The sequence below is a fragment of the Ambystoma mexicanum genome, chromosome 1q (genome assembly GCF_040938575.1).
Source record: "Ambystoma mexicanum isolate Mex_15411 chromosome 1q, UKY_AmexF1_1, whole genome shotgun sequence".
Lineage (NCBI taxonomy): Eukaryota > Metazoa > Chordata > Amphibia > Caudata > Ambystomatidae > Ambystoma > Ambystoma mexicanum.
This window is the reverse complement of record NC_090922.1, coordinates 932,361,089-932,380,399: the sequence shown is the minus strand read 5'-3', so window position 1 is coordinate 932,380,399 and position 19,311 is coordinate 932,361,089. Positions and strand designations below refer to the sequence as shown.

General features: G+C 48.7%; 1 protein-coding gene across 2 annotated transcripts in view; it reads left to right on the top strand.

Moving 5' to 3' along the window:
- Positions 1 to 19,311, top strand: part of TRMT13 (tRNA methyltransferase 13 homolog) — an 876,862-nt gene that overhangs the window by 258,949 nt on the left and 598,602 nt on the right. The window contains exon 5 of one of the 2 annotated variants that reach the window (XM_069641588.1): positions 9,539 to 9,595. The exons of the other annotated variant lie outside the window; for it this stretch is intronic. Within the exon in view, the coding sequence (XP_069497689.1) occupies positions 9,539 to 9,595 (57 nt within the window). The remainder of the gene's footprint in view (positions 1 to 9,538; positions 9,596 to 19,311) is intronic. 2 annotated transcript variants of the gene reach the window in all.

The following is a 19,311-nucleotide window of genomic DNA, read 5'->3' as shown; positions in this document are numbered from 1 at the left end:
TAAACTTTTTGATTTAATTAAAATTGACTCCTTTAACTCCCTAGCATTGTGTGTGACCTCCATCAGCTAGTATCTGTTAAACCTAGCCTGCTGCCTTTCATACCTACCTCCCAATGCGTGGTTGAACAGGGGTAGCTGTTGTCTCTGCTCTCTTCTCTATATGTAACCTTCCTGAGTCAAGCCCCCCGTAAACAAAAAAGAAGGCCCCCCCGCCCTACATTGTTCTGCTTTTCTGCCTACTGCACAGAGCAAAAGAAGAGATGAGGGATAAACACTTGCATTTTTAGGACTCTAGACTAGTCCATTTCAAAATATTAGAAGATAATTTTTGCAATAAAATCTAAAGTGGCAGGCTGCACCATCCAATAACGACCTGGCAACCAGAGTTACTAGATCCATGTTAAAAAGCCTGTTTCCACTGTGGCTGCAAAGAAACGGAGGACGAGTTGCAGACAGGAAAGGAATAATGCAAACAAGTTGGAAGCGGGTAAGCCAATATTTTCTTTTTAAAAAAACGAGTTGATTATCAGGAAGTGCAGGAAAAGATCCTCCACTGTGTGGGCAGGCCTCCCCCTCCCAACCCTCTGGGGATACCTCCTGCCCGCCTGCCGGATCGGGCCCTCCTCACCTGAGCTCCCCTGAGCCGTGGAGCTTGGCGGATGGACCAGGCCACCGCCCTCGTCTGGTACATCATCGCTGTCCCTTCTATGCAACGCCTCCGACCTGGCTTCTCACAACTTCTTGAAAAAAAACTGGCGTTGCGAGTGACAGAGGCAGTCCCATCCGACGTTGTCACCATGGAGCCGTGCACTGCTAGCATGTACAGCGGACCAAGCTCGTATGTCAAAGATAGCTTTCCTTGCGGATGTCGGTTCCTGACTAGTACTTCATCGCTGGGGACGAACTGCTGGGGACGGAGTCCTCACCTGATATTCTCCTGCTCAGTCCTGATTCTCCTCTCCCTTTCCACCTGCTCATTGTTGATGACCGCCGGTTCTCTTTCCCCTACTTCTGGGATGAGGCCCCCCGGACACTGCTTCAATGGTGCTTCAGCTGGAGCCACACCCGTGGATGCACGTGGAGTGGCCCGGTACTCCCGCAAGAACTGGTATAAGGCTCTCTGCAGACTGTGCCTTTGGCCCTGAGCGATGCAGAATACTTGTTTAGTGTTCTCATGAAGTGTTCCCCCTCACCATTTGCCCGAGGCCACAGAGGGGTGATTGTGTGGTGATGGACGCCATACTCCTCCATCAACTGGGCGTAACTATCCCTTTGGAAAGGCAGACCATTGTCCGAGCACAGCATCTGAGGCAGTCCATGCGTGGCAAAGATTATCTCCATCTCGACAGCAACGCTCTCGAAGGCCACCGACTCGATGAACTCCACCTCCAGATACCTGCAACATTCATCCATGACCACAAGAAAGTGTGTCCCGGTCTGTGGACCCACAGTCAGCGTGAATGATCTTCCAGGGCTTGGTACCTCGGCATGGTCTCTATGATGGGTGCTCGCTGAACTGCGGACGCCGCCTGGCACCACACCCAGGTGGCCACAAACTCCTCAACCCGCCTTTCCAGATCTGGAAACGCACCCCCTGTCACAGGCGGGCCTTGTTCTTGGTGGTACCTTGATGTCCTTTGTATGCCAGTTCAATCACCTGCGTGACCTTGACCTGCGGGATCACAATTCGGTCAGCGCTCAGCAACAGTCCAGACTCAGAGAATGCCAGCTCATCCTTGATCCTCCATAGCTGTTCAAGGGCCGACTTCGCTTCCTGGGTCCTCGCCGCCAATGTTTCCACCACAGATTTCCACGAGCCTTGTTGTAGAGCCACCTTCAGGATGATGAAACACTCGTCCTCCGCTGCCGCCTGTTCCAGCTCATGGATCGGCACCGAATTAAGGGGTTGCCGCCTCTACCACCAGCCTGACATGCTTGTCTGCCTCCTCCGCACATAATCGGTTGCATTGTTGTTGCCCGGCAGATATACCAGGGATACTCCATACTCCAACAGGACCAGCATCCACCTCTCGATCCTTGTCGGCGGCTTCAAGGACGATCCCGCCAGTATGGGCAGGAGGGGCTTGTGATCTGTGACCACCGTCACCGGCCTTCCCAGGACATAGAGCCTGAAATGACGACATCCCCATAGGACCGCCAAAGCCTCTCACTCAATTTGAGAGTAACTTTGCTCTGTCTCTGACAACGCCTTGCTGGCTAGGCTACTGGCCGGACCTCTGAGTTGGAATCAGTCTGAGTGAGCACTGCACCTAATGCAAATGGGCTGTCATCGTCCAACATTTCTGATTGAAGGGACGGGTCAAAAAAGGCCATGGTGTCCTCAGCTGTCAAAGTCCCTTTGACGTCTTCAAAAGCAGCCTGCTCTAGGGGCCCCGTTACTGTCAGGCGATTATCTTTTTATTCAGAGCCCTCAGCGGCTCCAACCGGGACACAATGTTCTGGATGACCCGGCCCCAATATGTGACCATCGCCAATAAGCTCTTAAATTCCGCCACATTCTCCTGGTGTCGTGCCTCGACAATGTCCTCCACTTCCTGAGGGTCCGGTGACACACCCCCGTCTTTGAACACAAAGCCAAAGAACTCGATCTTAGTCTACAGGAACTAACACTTGTCCCTGTGCAGTGTCAGTCCCAGGGATTGAAGTTGCTCCAGTGTCCTTTTTGATTGCCTGCTCAGGTGCTCGCCCTCCGACCGCGCAAACACCAAGATATCATCACTTATGTTTAGCACTCCCTCCAAGTCAGCAAGGGCCCAGCGGATAATGTTCTGGAAAACCACTGCCACAGACGACACCCCAAACTCAGGCGCTTGTAGCGGTAGAGACCGCGGTGCGTGGTGAACATCGTGATGTACCTCAACTCGGGGTGCAACACCACCTGATATCCGGCCCTCAAGTCCAGCTTGGAAAAGTACTGGGCTCCTTGTAGCTCTGCGATGAGCCCTCTATGGTGGGGGTAATGTGGCGCTCCCTTTTGATGGCTTTGTTTGTGAGCAGCACGTCCACACATATCCGTACTGAGTCTGGCTGCTTGGGTTTCCTGGCGATGACAGTAGGAGACCCCCAGGGTGTCGGGCCTTCCACCTTTTCAATGATGTCCAACTCAATTAAGGTGTCTAATTCTTTATCAAACAAGTCCCGCAGATGGAATGGGACCCAGCGATGCTTCAAAGCGATCGGTTGGATGGACTCATCAATGTGGAGCCTCACCTAAACGGCTCATTAGACACAGCTAATGTTCAAAACGACACCCACGAACAGAGAGAATTGTAGATGGTTTAGTAACAAACATGGAACTTCAAGACAATTCATCTAGATGCTGAAAGGTTCTCAGCTGCTACATCTTCTTACATTTTAGAGGTTAGCTCACCTGACTGCAACCTACAATTCTGTTTCATGGTGCATATTTTATTTCCTTTAGGAATCAGGGTACATCCCATGGCACAGAAAATTTGGTTCTGCTGATGGTGGTCTACAACAAAGAATCTGCAACTACCTTAGCATGACATTTGACGGTGCTAGTGACCTTATGAGTTTGTTACTTGAAACATATTTGGTACCAGGGACTTTAACCCTTCTATACAGGGCACATTGTATGGAAATGAGACATGGCGTCTACAGGTAGCCACTGAAGAGATGGACAGTAGGTGTGATCTGTTACATGCTGACATAACTTGACATATAAAGGGTACAAATTCTACAAAATGATAGATTACTTATGAGACCAACATGAAGAAAAAAAAGAGGTGATGGTAGAGCTATATGAAGAGGTGGGAAGTGAAAAAACAAAGACCACAAATGGAAGGGAATGCATGATTTGTGCATAACAACCAAATTAAGTTTTCCTGATATTGATTTAAATTGGATTATTTTAATTCTTACCTCAAATTATTTTGCAATGCTGGCCTCCATTTTTTTAAAATAATCTAGCTCTCTGTTTCAATGATCTATTAAAGCATCTGCAAAATGTATTTGAAGATGTGATGTTTAAGAAAGGCATGGTATCAACAGTAAGACAGATACAAGTGACCACAGTTCAAGGGTGTTTATTAAGCTTCAAAAAGGGTTTGATAAACATCTATCTAATCCTAAATCTACAGATGGGAGCAAGCTATGACCATCAAATAATAACGCAGTCCTAGTAGTGTCTTGTCAAACTGAAAAGGCCTATACTATTAAAAGTATTGCCAATCCTTACCTCTAAATACAAATAGTGTGGGACACAATGTTACGAAAAAGAAAGAAGTGTTCACAAAATGATATATCAGGATGTTCATGCTGTTAGCCTCCCTTCCCCACGTTTTCAGCACGGGGCAAGGCGGCACACTCGAGCTTATCACACATTTTGGCTTCTCCATCACAAGGATGCAGTTCAGAACAGACACCAGGGCCTTCTGCAACAAAGTCTCTTTCCCCTTGAGAGTCTCTTATTCGTAGAATGCCATGGAGTGCAAAATACTATTTAAAGTTTGCTACTCTTTCAGGTTTACGCAATTGAAATGGCATATCCTTCCCCAACCTTACTTCCAGGTTCACTTTGCTTTACTGTTGGAGACGTTCGAAACAATATGGCTTTGTTTTAATCCCATACATGACCACTCCGACATTGCTGCATTCTGGTACTTGTATTTCTTAAGATCAATTCCCTTTACTTTACATTCCGTTCTGTTCCAAACAAGCCTTCTTGGGGATTCTATTCACTTTTCCTCTGCTTAGTGATTTCCCTGTTTTGGCTTTTAGTTTAGTTTGCTTTTTAATGTTCACATCACTTCCCTTCACTTCAGGGACTTCACTTTCATTTTACAGAGACTTCTGATATCGTGTAAACTCTCACAGGGTCACTCTGTTTCTTTGGCTTTTATCATCTTTCAGGAATCACTTGCACCTTGGGTCTCCTTCCACCGGGTTTGGACCAATTTCAATTCAACTCATACTTGCTTTAACAAAAAGCTCTTAGCTGATCTCCTTCCGCTGGGCTCGGACCAACTTCATTTACAAAGTTTTGAAGTCTTTGGACTTCGTGTCCCAGAATGCACTTCATCAACTTTCACCTTCCTTTTTGGGTTCGGGCCACTTGCCTGCTTTGCTGGGTGCCTTCCCTCACGCGCTCCGCTTCCCACCTGCTCGCCCGAGTCTCTCTCACTCTTTTTATCAGACTCACCGGGCAGCATTGCAAGGCAGCGGCGCCGTCCTTTGGTGTGGGGATGAGGTCAGGGTCTCACCACCTGCCCCTCTACATCCTTGGGGTCTTCACTAGTCCCATGGAAACAAGCAATTGTCCGGACATCAACAGCAAGGTCCTGGCTGCCTGAATCCAACACCTAGGAGTCAAGGCTCCTGTGACACGCTGCAGCCCTTTCTTCTCACTGGGCCAGCGTAGCCGCACGCTGTCCTCTTCTTGATTCACCTGACCGCTCCCAGCCTCTTGGTTTCCCAACTCCAGACAATCTTTCCAGCTTGCTTTTGGTGTTTGAGATTTGAAGAGGGATCCTCTGCCGGTCTCAGCCTTGCAGCCTCCCTCTTGGTCTCCCAACTGCATCTTTCCTTTCTCTCTCACAAGCCTCCCTTTATACACCTATGTGAGGTTAATGGGCAGCAGGTGTGTGACTAGAGTTGGGTCTGCCTGACCTTGCCTGACTTCATTAAGGGGACAGCCTGCTGTCAGTGTTGTAGTCTGTCTTCTGTGTTTTAGTGGGTTTTTCACTGGTAATCCTCACCCCTCCAGGTTTCCTCTACTTCTCAGTCTTATGTGAAAATGAGGGTGGGGGGCAGATGTTTGTTGGAAAATACCCCAAAAAGACAGGTGAGAGGGGGATACCTTGTCTCGCCTAGGGTATTCCCATGAGAATGACCCCAGACTCCCCTACCCGGGTGATCCTCCCATACTGGCCGCCCCCCCCCCCCCACCAGGGTCTCGATCGAAAGGTAGAGGTTTCTCGGGGTCCAAATGGGAGAATAGCCCTAGGTTTCTCACAGATTGCACTTGTCAAATTCTCTGTTGGGCTGCCCTGTCAACTTGAAGCCCTTATTCCCTGATCCAAAATGGACTTAAGTTTGAAGGAGTATCTATCAAGTGTCCCATGTCTTAAGTGTGGTCAAAGTATTGCAAACAAAAGTTAAGTGAGCATTTGGTGAAGGCACGTCCCTAAACGCTTACGCCAGAAAAAATACAACCCTCTAGAGATAAAAGAGCAAGAGACTTTTTGCAAGGATAACAAGGTTTAATAGCACACAAATAAGGATGCAAGCAAATGGGGGTGGAGGGGCGTGGCTACAGAGCCATGAGATAGGACGTGATTCTGAGTGCTCCTGCCGATCCTCAAAGATCCTGACCAAAGACGGCGGCAACATGCGTTAGGCAGAAACCTGTGCAGTTCCCTCTGGGACCACTGCAAAAGATTTAAGACTACAGGTGTTTGGCAGTAAACCCACTTGGTAGCAGTCTGTGCCACACAGATTCACTTGGTAGCTGTGGCTGAGCAGTCAGACTTCCCTCAAGAAGAGTTAGGCAGTATACAGAGTATTCACAATAGGTCAAGAGAACACAATAGAACAAGTAAACACTGACCAGGGCTTGGTGTAAAAGAGATATAATTATTTATTTAAAACCACATCTAGAAAAACACACAGACACTAATACTAAGCAATTCAAAAACACGGTCACTAAAAGATATACACTCCCTTAAAAGAATATTAGACAAGTCTTAAGTAAAGCCCCACTTATTTTCAGACAGCGGTGAGCGCTTAACGTAGATGGCACTCTAATAGTTCGTTTTAAAAAGGGAGAGAAAAGCAGAGAACAAATTGAAACAGATCCCAACACTTTTACAAGAACATAACAAGAGAGGAAGGCAAAGTAAAACCGTGAATTCAGAGTCAGTAGGCCGGATCCGCTTTAAGAGGATTGAAACGAAATGTGTCCAAGGTCACATGGTTGCAGTGCACAAAAGTCTTGTAATGGTTCAAAAAGGAGTTGGACCAATGAAAGGGACCAGTTAGAGGGTCAAGGCAGCCAGCCCAGTCCAGAAGGTTAAGGGGTTATTATTACCTTGTAGCAATCTTTAGAAAGGGAGGCCTGGCGGACACGGTACCTTAAAGTGGTGAGAACACTCCAGCAGGGGCAGTTGTTCCTGGCAGCGGATGCAAGTCGGTGCTTCGTCCTGGGGAAGAGAGGATCTCGTCGTGGAGGAAGACAGGAGTCCGTTGCACTGCCAGGGAAGAAACCAGCCGCAGAGTTTCTCAGGTACAAGGAGCGGTCCGTTGATTCGCGGTTCAGTGGTGAGTGGCTATCCGGCCGCCGGGGTGCTTGGCACAGGCAGTTCGACCACAAACTGGTCTGGGGTGCGAAGAAAGAAGGTAAAACTGGTTGTGCCCACCAGTCAGGGGAAGAAGCCTCTCCAGCGGGGAGATATTCTCTGTCGTCGGGAAGTGGTGAGTCGGTTCCGCAGGGCTCCACCGGTGGTGTCGTCGTGGTAGGTCGGCTCAGCTTCTCCCTCGACGGATTCTCAGGTCCTGTGGCGACTTCTGAAGTTCCAGTCCCCAAAGCCCTGCTTTTATGCAGCATACCCCCATTCACTCAGCCTAGCTGTCAATCAAACATGCTAAGTGGTGAGCCGGCCGGCTCGCCACTTGGGCCAATCACACAAGAGTGCGACTTGAGTTACCAAGGTAACTCAGTCCAGGGTGCCTAAACCCCCTCCCACACCCCCTGTGGTACCCAGACAGAGTGGCACCACTTTTGGAGGCTTCTGTGGAGAAGCCCGCCGAAAAGTGGAACAAAGGGCTCGACTTGGGTTGGAGTCACAGAAGAGAACACAGATGCTATTTTAGGATTGAGTCCTGGCAAAAAATACCAACCGGCGAACTAATATTAATTAAATAAACCGGCGGTATGTTCGAGGCTATGAGAATTAAATAATTAAAGTTGGTAGCCTCGAACAATGGGAAAATCCCATAGGAAAATATTTGCGGTCGAATATAACAAGTAGTTTCCACTGCTACCAGCCAAAACTCGATCAGGGGGGACGGAGACGTGCCCCCTCGACTAACAGACCCCGGGGCAATCGAATTGCCCCGACCAGTACATCCACAATATGATGGTTTGTACTGGTTTCTGTTAATAATTTGGGACTAGTAAAGCCAATGGTGACTTTACATGCCCTGGGAGACAGTAGTCAGTCCCAGGGTATGGACTCTATGGTGGGGTGTCACTATGACACCCCTGTGTTACTGCACGGAGGGTGCTGTGTTACACACATAGTAAAAACACATGAGACCCTATGGAGTAAAGGACCCCATAGCCCATAAAACACATTACCAGTCAAAGGAACACCATAAATCATGTCCAAGTGTGGGCGAAAAGGAGTCTCACTCTTGGCAGGAGGAAAAAAACAAACTCCAGAAATCCAGCAAAACTGCTGGGGGACTCGCTAGGTTAGGAAATTCAGCCTAAAGAGAGAATTCTCCCTAACACTATGTATTACTTTACATACAGAAGTATGAAGTAGCAAGGAACAAGATGTGCATAATTTCAGAATGAGGCACAGTACGATTGAGGAGTGCGAGCTGGAGAAAGAGCGAGGAGTTTATCGACACAGAATCAAGATGGCGACCAGCTGCAACAAAGAAGCTAACCGGCAGGCTATGATAAAGAAAGCAGAGAGGAGCACGAGTGCTGGGTCATTGCGGAGGCTAGATTAGTCCCCAGGGGACTGTACAGACGGGACTGGATGGGGGCGAAATGAGTGCCGGCAATGCAGCACATTGATAACAGTCCGAAGGGCCACGACCGTGTGCCAGTGCGCCCGACACTGGAGGGTGACACACCCTGAGAGGAGAACCAGGAAGAACAACAGTAGAAGCCTGAAGGCACCATTGTGGCACTGTGGGTGGGGTGATACATTCGGAACCATATTTACAGCCGCTGACGCAAAAGACACTTCTTGCGAACGCCCAGAACATTGCAACAGCGTGCGGGAGGCATCAGCTGGAGCCAAGAGAAGTGCGAATACGGAGACTCCACACTGTTATGCGGTAGGAGCCCATACAGACTGGCAGAGGAATCGCAATGGATACTCTGTAACAGTAGACCGAAGCAGGCACTGGTGGCGCGCGGTCTGAGCCCTTACGAGGGGTGTAACTTATAAAATAACTGGTATTTCCACAAGTACAGATTATACAATAGACAACAAATTTGGAATTGCAGTTCAGAAATGAATGAATGATGTGGTCTCCTCTAGCCCCAAAGGAGACCTGTGAAGTTTCCAGGGTATACTTGCACATGCTGCAGAATCCACATTTGTGGAAACCCGCAGCACGGGCAGAGTCTAACCACGTCAGGAATTGCTTTTGCAATTCCTGGCGCTTAGAAATGTTGTGTTTCTTACAGAAATTACTGCAATTGCGAAGCTGTGAGGTACAATTTTCCTTTTTAAATGGCCTTTTAGTCTACATCACATCTTTTCACTCAATTTGGTTACATCCTTTCATAATCTCTCTTTTCTTTACGATTTCAGAGAGTTATCTGGCACTGTCCTTCATTCAATTTATCTTGGGTCCCATCTCCCATTTACAGGTACTGTTGTAGTTGGCACCTTTTTGGAAATAATTCTGGTATATATCTCTGCTTGTAATTTAACTTGCATAAGAAGTACCCATTATTGGGCTTTTTGGTCAACCTTGCCTCTTTGAATGCGCTGTTACAGTGACTCCCGTGGATGCATGTTAATTTTTTGTACCTTTTTGTTTGCCTTGCTTCCTGTGTATTTCTTACATCCCGGCACCATGGATTCTCCATTCATTTCAACATCATCCAATATGTGGTACTGTCTTTTTTTATTTTTTATTACCTACCACTGATGCTGTGGTTTCCCTTATTTTTATCATGACCTTTGATATAATGTGACCCTTCAATCCTTCTTTTCTTTTATGTTGTGACATTTTCTTATTTTTTATTATGCCATATGACACAATTAACTACCTATACCTTTTGTTTGCCTCTGTGTTTTATGCCTCTTGCCTTGTTTTTTAATGTACACAATGCATGTTTGTTATACCAACATTATTTGTTTATTGGTGCATAATTGTCTATGATTTTGTTGTGTATTATGTTTAGCCTCGGATGAAGAGTCTGTTTAGACTCGAAACACGTGTCAGGCTACTTTGCAAATAAATCCATCGGACTTATAACCACAACTCTCTTCAATTACTTGCAACACATGCCTATATTGCACTCTTGGGCGCAGTGCGACTGAGAATTGCCCATGCTCTAATTGAACCTCAGAACTACACACTAACAGAGCAGCGAAACTCTCCATAGCCGGACTGGCACGGCCAGCCAGGGGCGCGGATAAGACGCCATGCCGGCGAAACAGGACGTCCAACAAAGGAAAGAGGCAAGCGTTTTCCGATGGGCCGTGCCGACACTGGACATAGACCGTATGCCCAGACCACCTGATAGGCGGTAGGGAGACGGACTACAGCCGTGGTTTCTGTGCTACATGCAGGGACAACGCACCATTTCTGAGGTCGGGCAGCAGCACAGGTTTTTGCAGACACCCACAGGGCTTCTCTCCTGGAAGAATATCTGCGGCACCTAAACAACAAGCTGAGCAGGGATATGGGGTGTCAAGTGTGAGTGGATGGAACAGACAGTGTGAAGGCCCCCAGGCGAAGAAACGGGCCCTGAAGGCATGCGTGAAGACGGGTCGTGGCTTGCAGAAGACAAACTCCCCTGGCAGTAGGATAGCCCGGTACCATTAGGGGGTATATCATAAACCATTAGATATGGTGACATAACCGGGGGAAGCGTTGGACACGAGGAGAGCATTCTCCAGGTTACCTCAGAACTTGCAGCAGCCACTGTGACAGCACTGACGGGGAGCTCCGGGAGAGTGCGGAAACAAACCACTTCAGCAGTTCCATAACATAGTAAGCTTGCCACCAGACACCAGAGCACATCCACCGAAGCGCTAACAATCATGGAGGCGGCAACAAGGGCGTGGGCAGAGGGGTAGACCCTAGCCACTATTTGAACTTGGTGGAGACGCCAGAGGAACCAGCAGGTCTAATAACGTTCAGAGGCTTCTGTAGGATATATGCAAAACAAGTACCGATTAGGACGAAGGAAAGAATCATCCAAGTAACAGTATTATAACAGCTAAGGAATAATACCACATTGGACAAGATCGCAGGAAGGCACCACGGTGCAGATTAGCGCATCAATGGCATCCAAGTCAAATAAGAGCAAGGGGAAACAGTCCTCAATTGACACATTTACCAAACCTGCACAGATAACGGACAGTGCGCGGACTAAAGCATGGGAGACCCAAAGGGAGGAGGCTCCTGGAAGAAGCGACCAACAGATACTAGAGGCCATAGCTGAGTTGAAGTTGACACTGGAATGCAAAATTGACACGATCAGCATTGATGTGAACCTTTTTAAGACACAATGTCAAGGCATTAACAGAACGCACAGGAGCTCTGGAGAAGGTGGTGCAAGCCAACACAAGCAGTTGTAATGAGAACTCCCAAGAAGTCTCCATACTACAGCAGCAGGTGTGAAATCTTGAAAGCAGAACAGAAGAAGCCCAAGGATGCTCACGGAGGAACAATGTTCGAATTGTTGGGCTCCCGTAAGGCGAAGAATGTCAGAACCCGACGAATTTCATTGAAAGCATGCTGTTGCAGGAAATAGGAGCTGGAAAACTTAGCCAGGGGTTCACAGGGGAGAGGACGCATACGGCCCTGACAAGGAAGCTGCCACCTGGAGCCCCACCCCAGCCAGTAATAGCCCGGATCCTAAATTACAAAGACAGGGAGAAAAGCTTAGAACACTTTTGCAAAGGTGGAACGATCTGCCGAGCATCGGCAACCATCACAGCTTTCCCTGACTATACTTTCCTGGTGCAAAAACAGAGAATGAACTACGTAGCAGTCAAGAGGAGATTACAAGCAGCTAATCTCAAATACATGTTCTTGTATCGGGCGAGACTGAAGGTCCTACACAGTGATCGAGTTAGTGGGGAGTTGGCCTCACAGTTAAGAACAATGTCGGGCTAGTGAAGGCAATATGGGAGAAGTGAGGGCGAGAACCACTAAATGAGATGAATGAACTTAAAATAACAACCTGGAATTTCAGGGGCCTGAACAGCTACATTAAGAGGAACCAAGTAATGGCATATTTTAAACGACAGAAAATAGATATAGCTCTTCTGCAAAAAAATAATCCCACTAAAGACAGACAAGAGACTCTGGCACGGAAATGGTAGGTTGGAGGGTGACATTGGGCTCAACGTACTCCTCCTATGCCAGAGGTGTCCTAATATGGGTGGCACTGACGGTACCATTTACAGTCATCAGACCTTCCAGGACACGGATCGTAGAATAATAGTGATACAGGGAATGATGGAAAATAGAGAAATATGCGTTAATACGTATGCCTTGAATCAACGGCCTATTTTAGATCCCTATACCCCAAGATAGGACTGCATAGGGATTGTGCACTAATAGGGGGAGGAGATTTTTAACTGTACCCTGGATTCTGTGATGGATAGATCGGATGGTAAATTCACGCATCCAGTGCCTGCAGCTAAAGCTTTAAACACGTTGTTACACGCATTCAAGTTGGCTGATGTATGGAGAACGATGTGCCCGCAGGCCAGGGTATACTCGTTACACCTCTCCTAAGAATCTCTACACAAGGCTAGGTTACATGTTTGTGGTGGAAGAAACGTTGGCAGAGTGTATAAGGGCTGAATATAAAGCAAGGGTCCTCTCGGAACACGCCCCTCTGTTAGTTACGTAGCAGGTCCCCCTCCCCGAGCTAGGATCCTGACGTGGAGACTTGGGGTTGAGGCACTGAGAGATACTGGGTTCTGTGAACATCTGCGGAAGTAGGTGAAGGAATATTTTGAGTACAACACTGGCAGTGTAGAATCCGCAGGCACACTATGGGAGGCCTTTAAAGTTGTGGTGAGAGGAGCAGCTATAGGGACGTCGAAAGGGATGCAAGATGTTATTGTAGGGGATTTACAAAAAGCAGAAGATAGGCTAGAAGCCATAGCCTACAACAAGAATGTCGAGCACTGGAACAGGTTAGGCAAACTGAGCTACAGGAAATATGCTGAGAGGCAACATGCAGAAGGAGATTATCAGAGATTAGTCTCCCCAAGCTAAACACGGAGGAGAGAGACAGGCTGGAAACCCCCATAACGCTAGAAGAACTAAAATATGTGATAAAAGACCTACCGACTAGCAAAGTCCCAGGGGCGGATGGGCTTACCAGCGAGTTCTATAAAGACTTCAGGACGAAAATTCTAGCGCCACTACCGGTAATGCTGAACGAAGCGTTGGACAAGGGCAGATTACCCAAGTCCTTGAGAGAGTTGATAATTGTCCCACTTCTCAAACCAAATAATCCGGAAGCAGACTGTGGCTCGTATAGACCCATCTCATTACTGAATCAAGACGGGAAGACTTATAAACCGGTCATAACCAAGCTTATACATCCGGACCAGAGAGGTTATGTCCCACATAGAAATATCACCAATAAACTAAGAAGATTACACCACATAATAGACTGCACCCGCGGAGATACAGGAAAACTTGCAGTCGCGTTGCTCGAGGCAGTCAGGGCGTTTGATTCGGTCAGATGGCCTTGGCTGGTAGCAGTGTTGGATAGGTTTGGTATTGGGCCCATGTATATTAAATGGGTGTGACTGCTGTACACAGAGCCGATAGCGAGGGTAAAAACCAGCACGATTATTTCAGAACGGTGGCAGTTAAGCAAGGGCACGAGGCAGGGATGTCTGTGGTCCCTGATGCTCTTCATTTTAGCATTGGAGCCATTAGCAGCCTATTTACTGGAGGAATATCGCAAGGAGGGCATAGTTACCTCGGGAGGGAGGCACCTGATTTCACTGTATGCAGATGACCTGCTCCTGTGCTTGCAGCATCCGGAGACGAATTTGCAACACATCCTAGATGTGATGGAACGATATGCGACCCTGTCGGGCATAACAATTAACCCACCTAAGTCGATTCTGTGCCCTTTGGGGGGGATGTGCTGGGAGGCCTGTGCGCACGCTGCCGGTGCTACCAATTAATTGGGAAATTGAACCATTTAGGTACCTCGGGGTAGACCTTTATCACAATCTCAAGACAGAACACTCACAAAACACTGTGAAGGCTGTGAACAAAATTGAAAACTCAATGTCTTTTTGGGCCAGATTGCCGTTGTCCATGATGGGGTGTACAGCATTGCTGAAGATGCTGGCGTTACCGAGACCGCTCCATTATTTTGCGAATGTCCCGTTTGCAATACCTAGAATGTTCTTTAAGAAACTGCATAGTATATGCAGGAGCGTCCTATGGCACAACTCAAGGTGTAGGGTGGCATTGTGGAAGCTCCAGAACCCATATGAACAAGGGGGATTAAACTACCCAATTTTGAAGTATACTTTGTTGCTAGTAGTTGCGATATGTGGCCAAATGGCTGTCTGATGAGCCAACACCTGAGTCAAGGTTACTGCGAGCAGGGTGCACTCCATTCTTTCTGAACAAAGTGATATGGATAACTGACCCTCGTGCAACCCGCTGGCCCTTGCTGTTGCGACTGGGGTGTGGAATGTGGTGTAGGTCCTTCCAATTGCTGGGGAACACAACACTGTATTCCCTGCAGAGCCCGCTTGTCGCGCTGGAAGGGGGAGATGTAAAATTGAGGTTGGTTAAACGTGTGGAGGTATTGGGAACCTAAGGGGGTGGTGACAGTGAGGGATGTGCTAAAAGAGGGGTTGCCTAAGGATTTTGCGGAACTGATAGAAGACATGGGGTGCACCGGGGGCAGCATCTCATGTATTCCTGCCTTTTGAGGAATCTTAGACGCAGATGGCCGGAGACCGAGGTGCACTTGCAATTAGATGAGACGATAGAGACCTTTTATGACGTATCAGAAAGGGGACACAAAGTCTCGAGGATATATGAGCTACTGATGTCCAGGATAGGGCAGGAGTTGAGGCTGACAAGACAAAATTGGAAAGCAGATTTACAAGAACCAATGTCAGAAGCAATGTGGATTAGAGTTCTGGCGTACCACGAAAAGGTATTTAGAAATGCACAGCTCCAACAGATTAAACTATATGTGACCCATAGAGCATATCTGAACCCGAACAGAATAGCCAAGTTGAGCCAGGCAGCAGTGCAATCATGCCCAAAGTGCGGAGAAATTAATGCAGATCTGGTTCATGTGTTCTGGGCTTGCACAGAGATTAGCAGATTCTGGGAAGAGATTGCCCAGGCACTAGCAAAGGTGGGCATCACCCTAGATATTGAATCCTCCCTAGCTTGTCTGCTCAGGGGCTTTACAAGGCCCAAGAGGGCTAGACATGTAAGTAAACTTAAAGATTTGGCATATATACTAGCGAAACGCAGAATAGCAATGGGATGGAAAGCACATAGGAGGCCAGTGGTGCAGGGGTGGTGTAATGCTCTGTTGAAATGGGCAAATGCAGAGACGGTAGTGTGGCAAGAGGCAGCAGGAAGGGACATGGAGCAAGGGAAGGGAGGGATGGACGCCTGGAGGTAGTTGATAGCAGACTTAGTCAATTTTGAGCAGAGCACTATAGACTTAGAGCACGCACCCGTTCAAAAGGAAACTGATACTAGGGGGTAGAGGTGGAATAGGGATGGTGGTGGCGGAACTATCTGGTGCAACGTAGACCAGGGAAGGGGTAAGAGGAGTTGGGGGTAGTGTGGGAAGCAGACTGTCAGGACTTGATGCGTAATACGATGGCAATGTTTATGCAAGTTGTTATAGTTATGTAAAACAATAAAAATTGTTTAAAAGAAAAAGGGTGCAAGCAAATAACTCTGCTGTAGAACGTTCTGAAGATTAGTACAAGCAGAAGGTTATAAGGCAACACATCATCACATACAGTAAAAACCTTCGTGGCTGGTTGGTGAGACCCTGTTCTGCTCCATAGGGAATGCCAGGCTGCGATTGGTCCCAGCCCCGTCTGTCCGTCTTCCATCACGTGGGGTCAGCTGGGCTCATTTCTCCATGGATTGATGTTTGTGTTCCTCATGAGTTACTATTGCAAGACAATGCTACCCTATCATTATGGCATGCACCTGGGAAACTCTGGGACGGGCACAGGGGGAGAATCACGATCATGCTGACCCACACATTCTTTGCTCAGTTAATATTGCTATCTCTGCACCCTTGTTTCCCCCCTCGCTTTGGTCTAAAATGTATTCCACACTGTACCTTGTATTTCAAAGTTTGTTATTATGGGATAAGGTGAAATGGTTGTGTTCTTTCAGATCTTTTATGATCATTGGTTTTATGGTTGGTGGTCTGAGGTCACCTACTATCGCGGAATTCAGGGCCCTTGGGGCCTGGGTCAGTTGTATGTGGCATAACTCCTGGTGGGTTGGATGGGGGTTGGAGGTCTGCTGGTGGCCGGGCTGTGATGAATGTGCGCAGCAAGGATCCTGGTGCTGTCTCGCGGCTTTCCAGGGTGCATTCCTTTTCGGGATAACAAATAATTGCAACAGTCAAGGAACAAAGGGAAGTTTCTATGGGAATCAGCAGCGCGGGTCCTTCTACCATGAGCTCTTGGGCCTGTCCAGGTTTCTTCATCTGGCCTGTGTTCACCACGCGGACGTGCAGGACAGACTGTATCTGCCATAATTACAAAGATGCCGTCTCTTTATATGCGCGGCCTACGTCTATACATCTGACTTTTATGCCATATTGTGTTTGTGCAGGATTTCTTAGCTTGGCCCTCGTCCCCCTTGGTACATCGCACGTCTATCTATGGGACTCGCCTCACTCTAAAGCGTCTAGGGTGGTGGGAAAGGTTCATTTCCTTCCCAACATTGCCAATGTATGTTCAGATCAGATAAGCAAAAGCATCTTACCTGAGCAAATACTATCAGTGTCCCTACAAAAAGAAATTGAATACTTTTTAATATGACATATAGCACTACATTCTTGATGTCAAGTTGACACGCATTCTTCAAACGGGTGCTAAAGTAGGGATTTCCTACCCTGAAGCTAAACCAATGACAACTGGCGATCCTGTTGATTTAAAGAGAAGACCAATCAGGAAAAAGTACTCAGACAACCATGGCTCCAACTAATGCAATATTTTTGAAATCACGTTATCCACCAATCGGCTCTCCATCCTGTTGATCCTTCAAACATTCCTGTAGCAACAGTAAGGGCAATCTTTTATGAAGCGAAAGGACGGAGAAGAGCAGGATAGTGGAAGGAGAGGGGTAGCTGGTGTGACAAATGAGGTCTTGATGGGTATTCTATTGCTGTGCATTTGTATGCATCTAGATAGTTTGTGGCAGTGCCTTTTGGGTATCTGTACATTCCGAGGAGTGAACCCAACATGGATTAGCATCTAGCACTGTCATACTGGGAGAAAAAGTGGTCTGGAACTACCAGGGTATGTGATGCAAAGCAAGCTCTACACAGCTCTGCATTAGTTTGTGTGGTGGGGGCTAGAAGATAGGTACTCTTGCGTGTTGTGTAAGCTGGAAGGAAACTGAAAAAAGGCAAGCGGTTTACTTGTGGGTGGGGGAAGATCTGGACAGTTTGTTTACATTATTTAGTATGTTTTCTTTTGCAGGGCGCCCACAAGTAAAGAAAACATGGGGGGCGTGGCTTGGACGGCCATGTAAAGGGACGTGCTCTCGTGGAGCTCTGCTGATCCTACAATGATCCTGGAGGAGAAGTGCGTGCACGGGAACCGGCCGGCACTGTAAAATAATGCCCATGCGTGTGAAGATGATGGCTACACTCGCTGAAACTTTGATGCGAGTGGAGGGTGAGGACACTGAGGTATACTCGTCTGCGGGCCGCGGGCCCCGGATCGGCGAGTGGAACAAGATGGCGGCAGAGACAAAGAGGACAACAGGGGTCACGAGATGTAGGTCCTGTAAAGCCACTGCATCGAACTCTAAGACCAGCGATTAGAAGCAGACCGCGGCACTTGACCGGAATGCGCTGTTGCTTCACTGAGGCGGCGCACATCTGTGGGCACACGTACCCGGAGCTTGTACAACCTACGGACTGTGCATTGGCGAGACTCATCGAGCACATTGGTAACCGACGCTGGGCCCGCGGCGTAATTGGATCGAGCGCCGGCGGAACCCAGGAGGATTCAGTGTGGCAGCGCACCAATTAGGTGGCCGCGGATCCTGGGGCCGACGCGAACGAGCGGGCGGTGGTGGCTGCAGTTTTCCACAGCGCAGCTCTGTATACACGGGAAGATGGGAGAAATCCCATAGAGTCAGACGAAACATCGGCGCAGGCCAGTGGTTGAGGCCGATGCGAGACAATTGCTGATCCCCTGCACTTAGAGCGGCCCCTCTGGGCCTGGGCATTGTGGGCCGGATGGCCTTGTGATCGCGGAAGGGTGGAAACAAAGGGAGTGTGGCGAATAGGTGAGCGCACTCGAGCACTGGCCACGGAAGGAAAACGACAGAGACCGGGCCACGACACCAAGAGGGTACGAGCACATGGGAGGAGACGGCCCACTTTGGGCGCGAGAGAACAGACAAGTACATACAAGTACATGCTTGGCCTGCTGAGAGTGGTCCGTGACCACGCGGACCTTTGTGCGGAGGGAGGCATGGCAGGCCCTCGCCCAGCTAACATAGCAGGATGTCCTCTAAAGTGGTTAGACCCAGGATCCGACAGTCCACGATGGAGACCTACGCCAGGTCGCCCCCAGAAGCGGAGGGGGGCAAGAGCAAGGAGACCCCCACGGTAGCGGCAGAAACACTGGGCACGATCCAGGAGGTGCTGGCAGCGATCGCAGACTTAAAGGTGGCCTGGGAGACTAAGTTGGGCCAGGCAATGAAAGAGCTGCAGGAGGGCCTGGACCTCAAGATCGGAGCGGTCCAGGAGGAGGTAAACCTACTGAGACCGGACATGCGAACGATTGCGGCGCGCACTCGGGCCTTGCAGAAGGATATAGCCCCGAACACGGAGGCGTGCGCCGCACATGGAAAGGAGCTCCATGCCCTCATGCAACAGGAGGACAGAGCTGAGCAAGCAGAAGGGCGCGCCAGACACAATAACATCCGTATAGTGGGCCTGCCGGAAGGTATGGAAGGGTCAAACCCCACAGAATACGTTGAATCCATGCTTTTACAGGACATAACAGGCGGGGTGCTGACCCAGGGGTTCGCGGTTGAAAGGGCGCACAGGGCCTTGACAAGGAGACCGCCCCCTGGAGCCCCCCCACGGCCGCTGATCGCAAAGATCCTGAACTA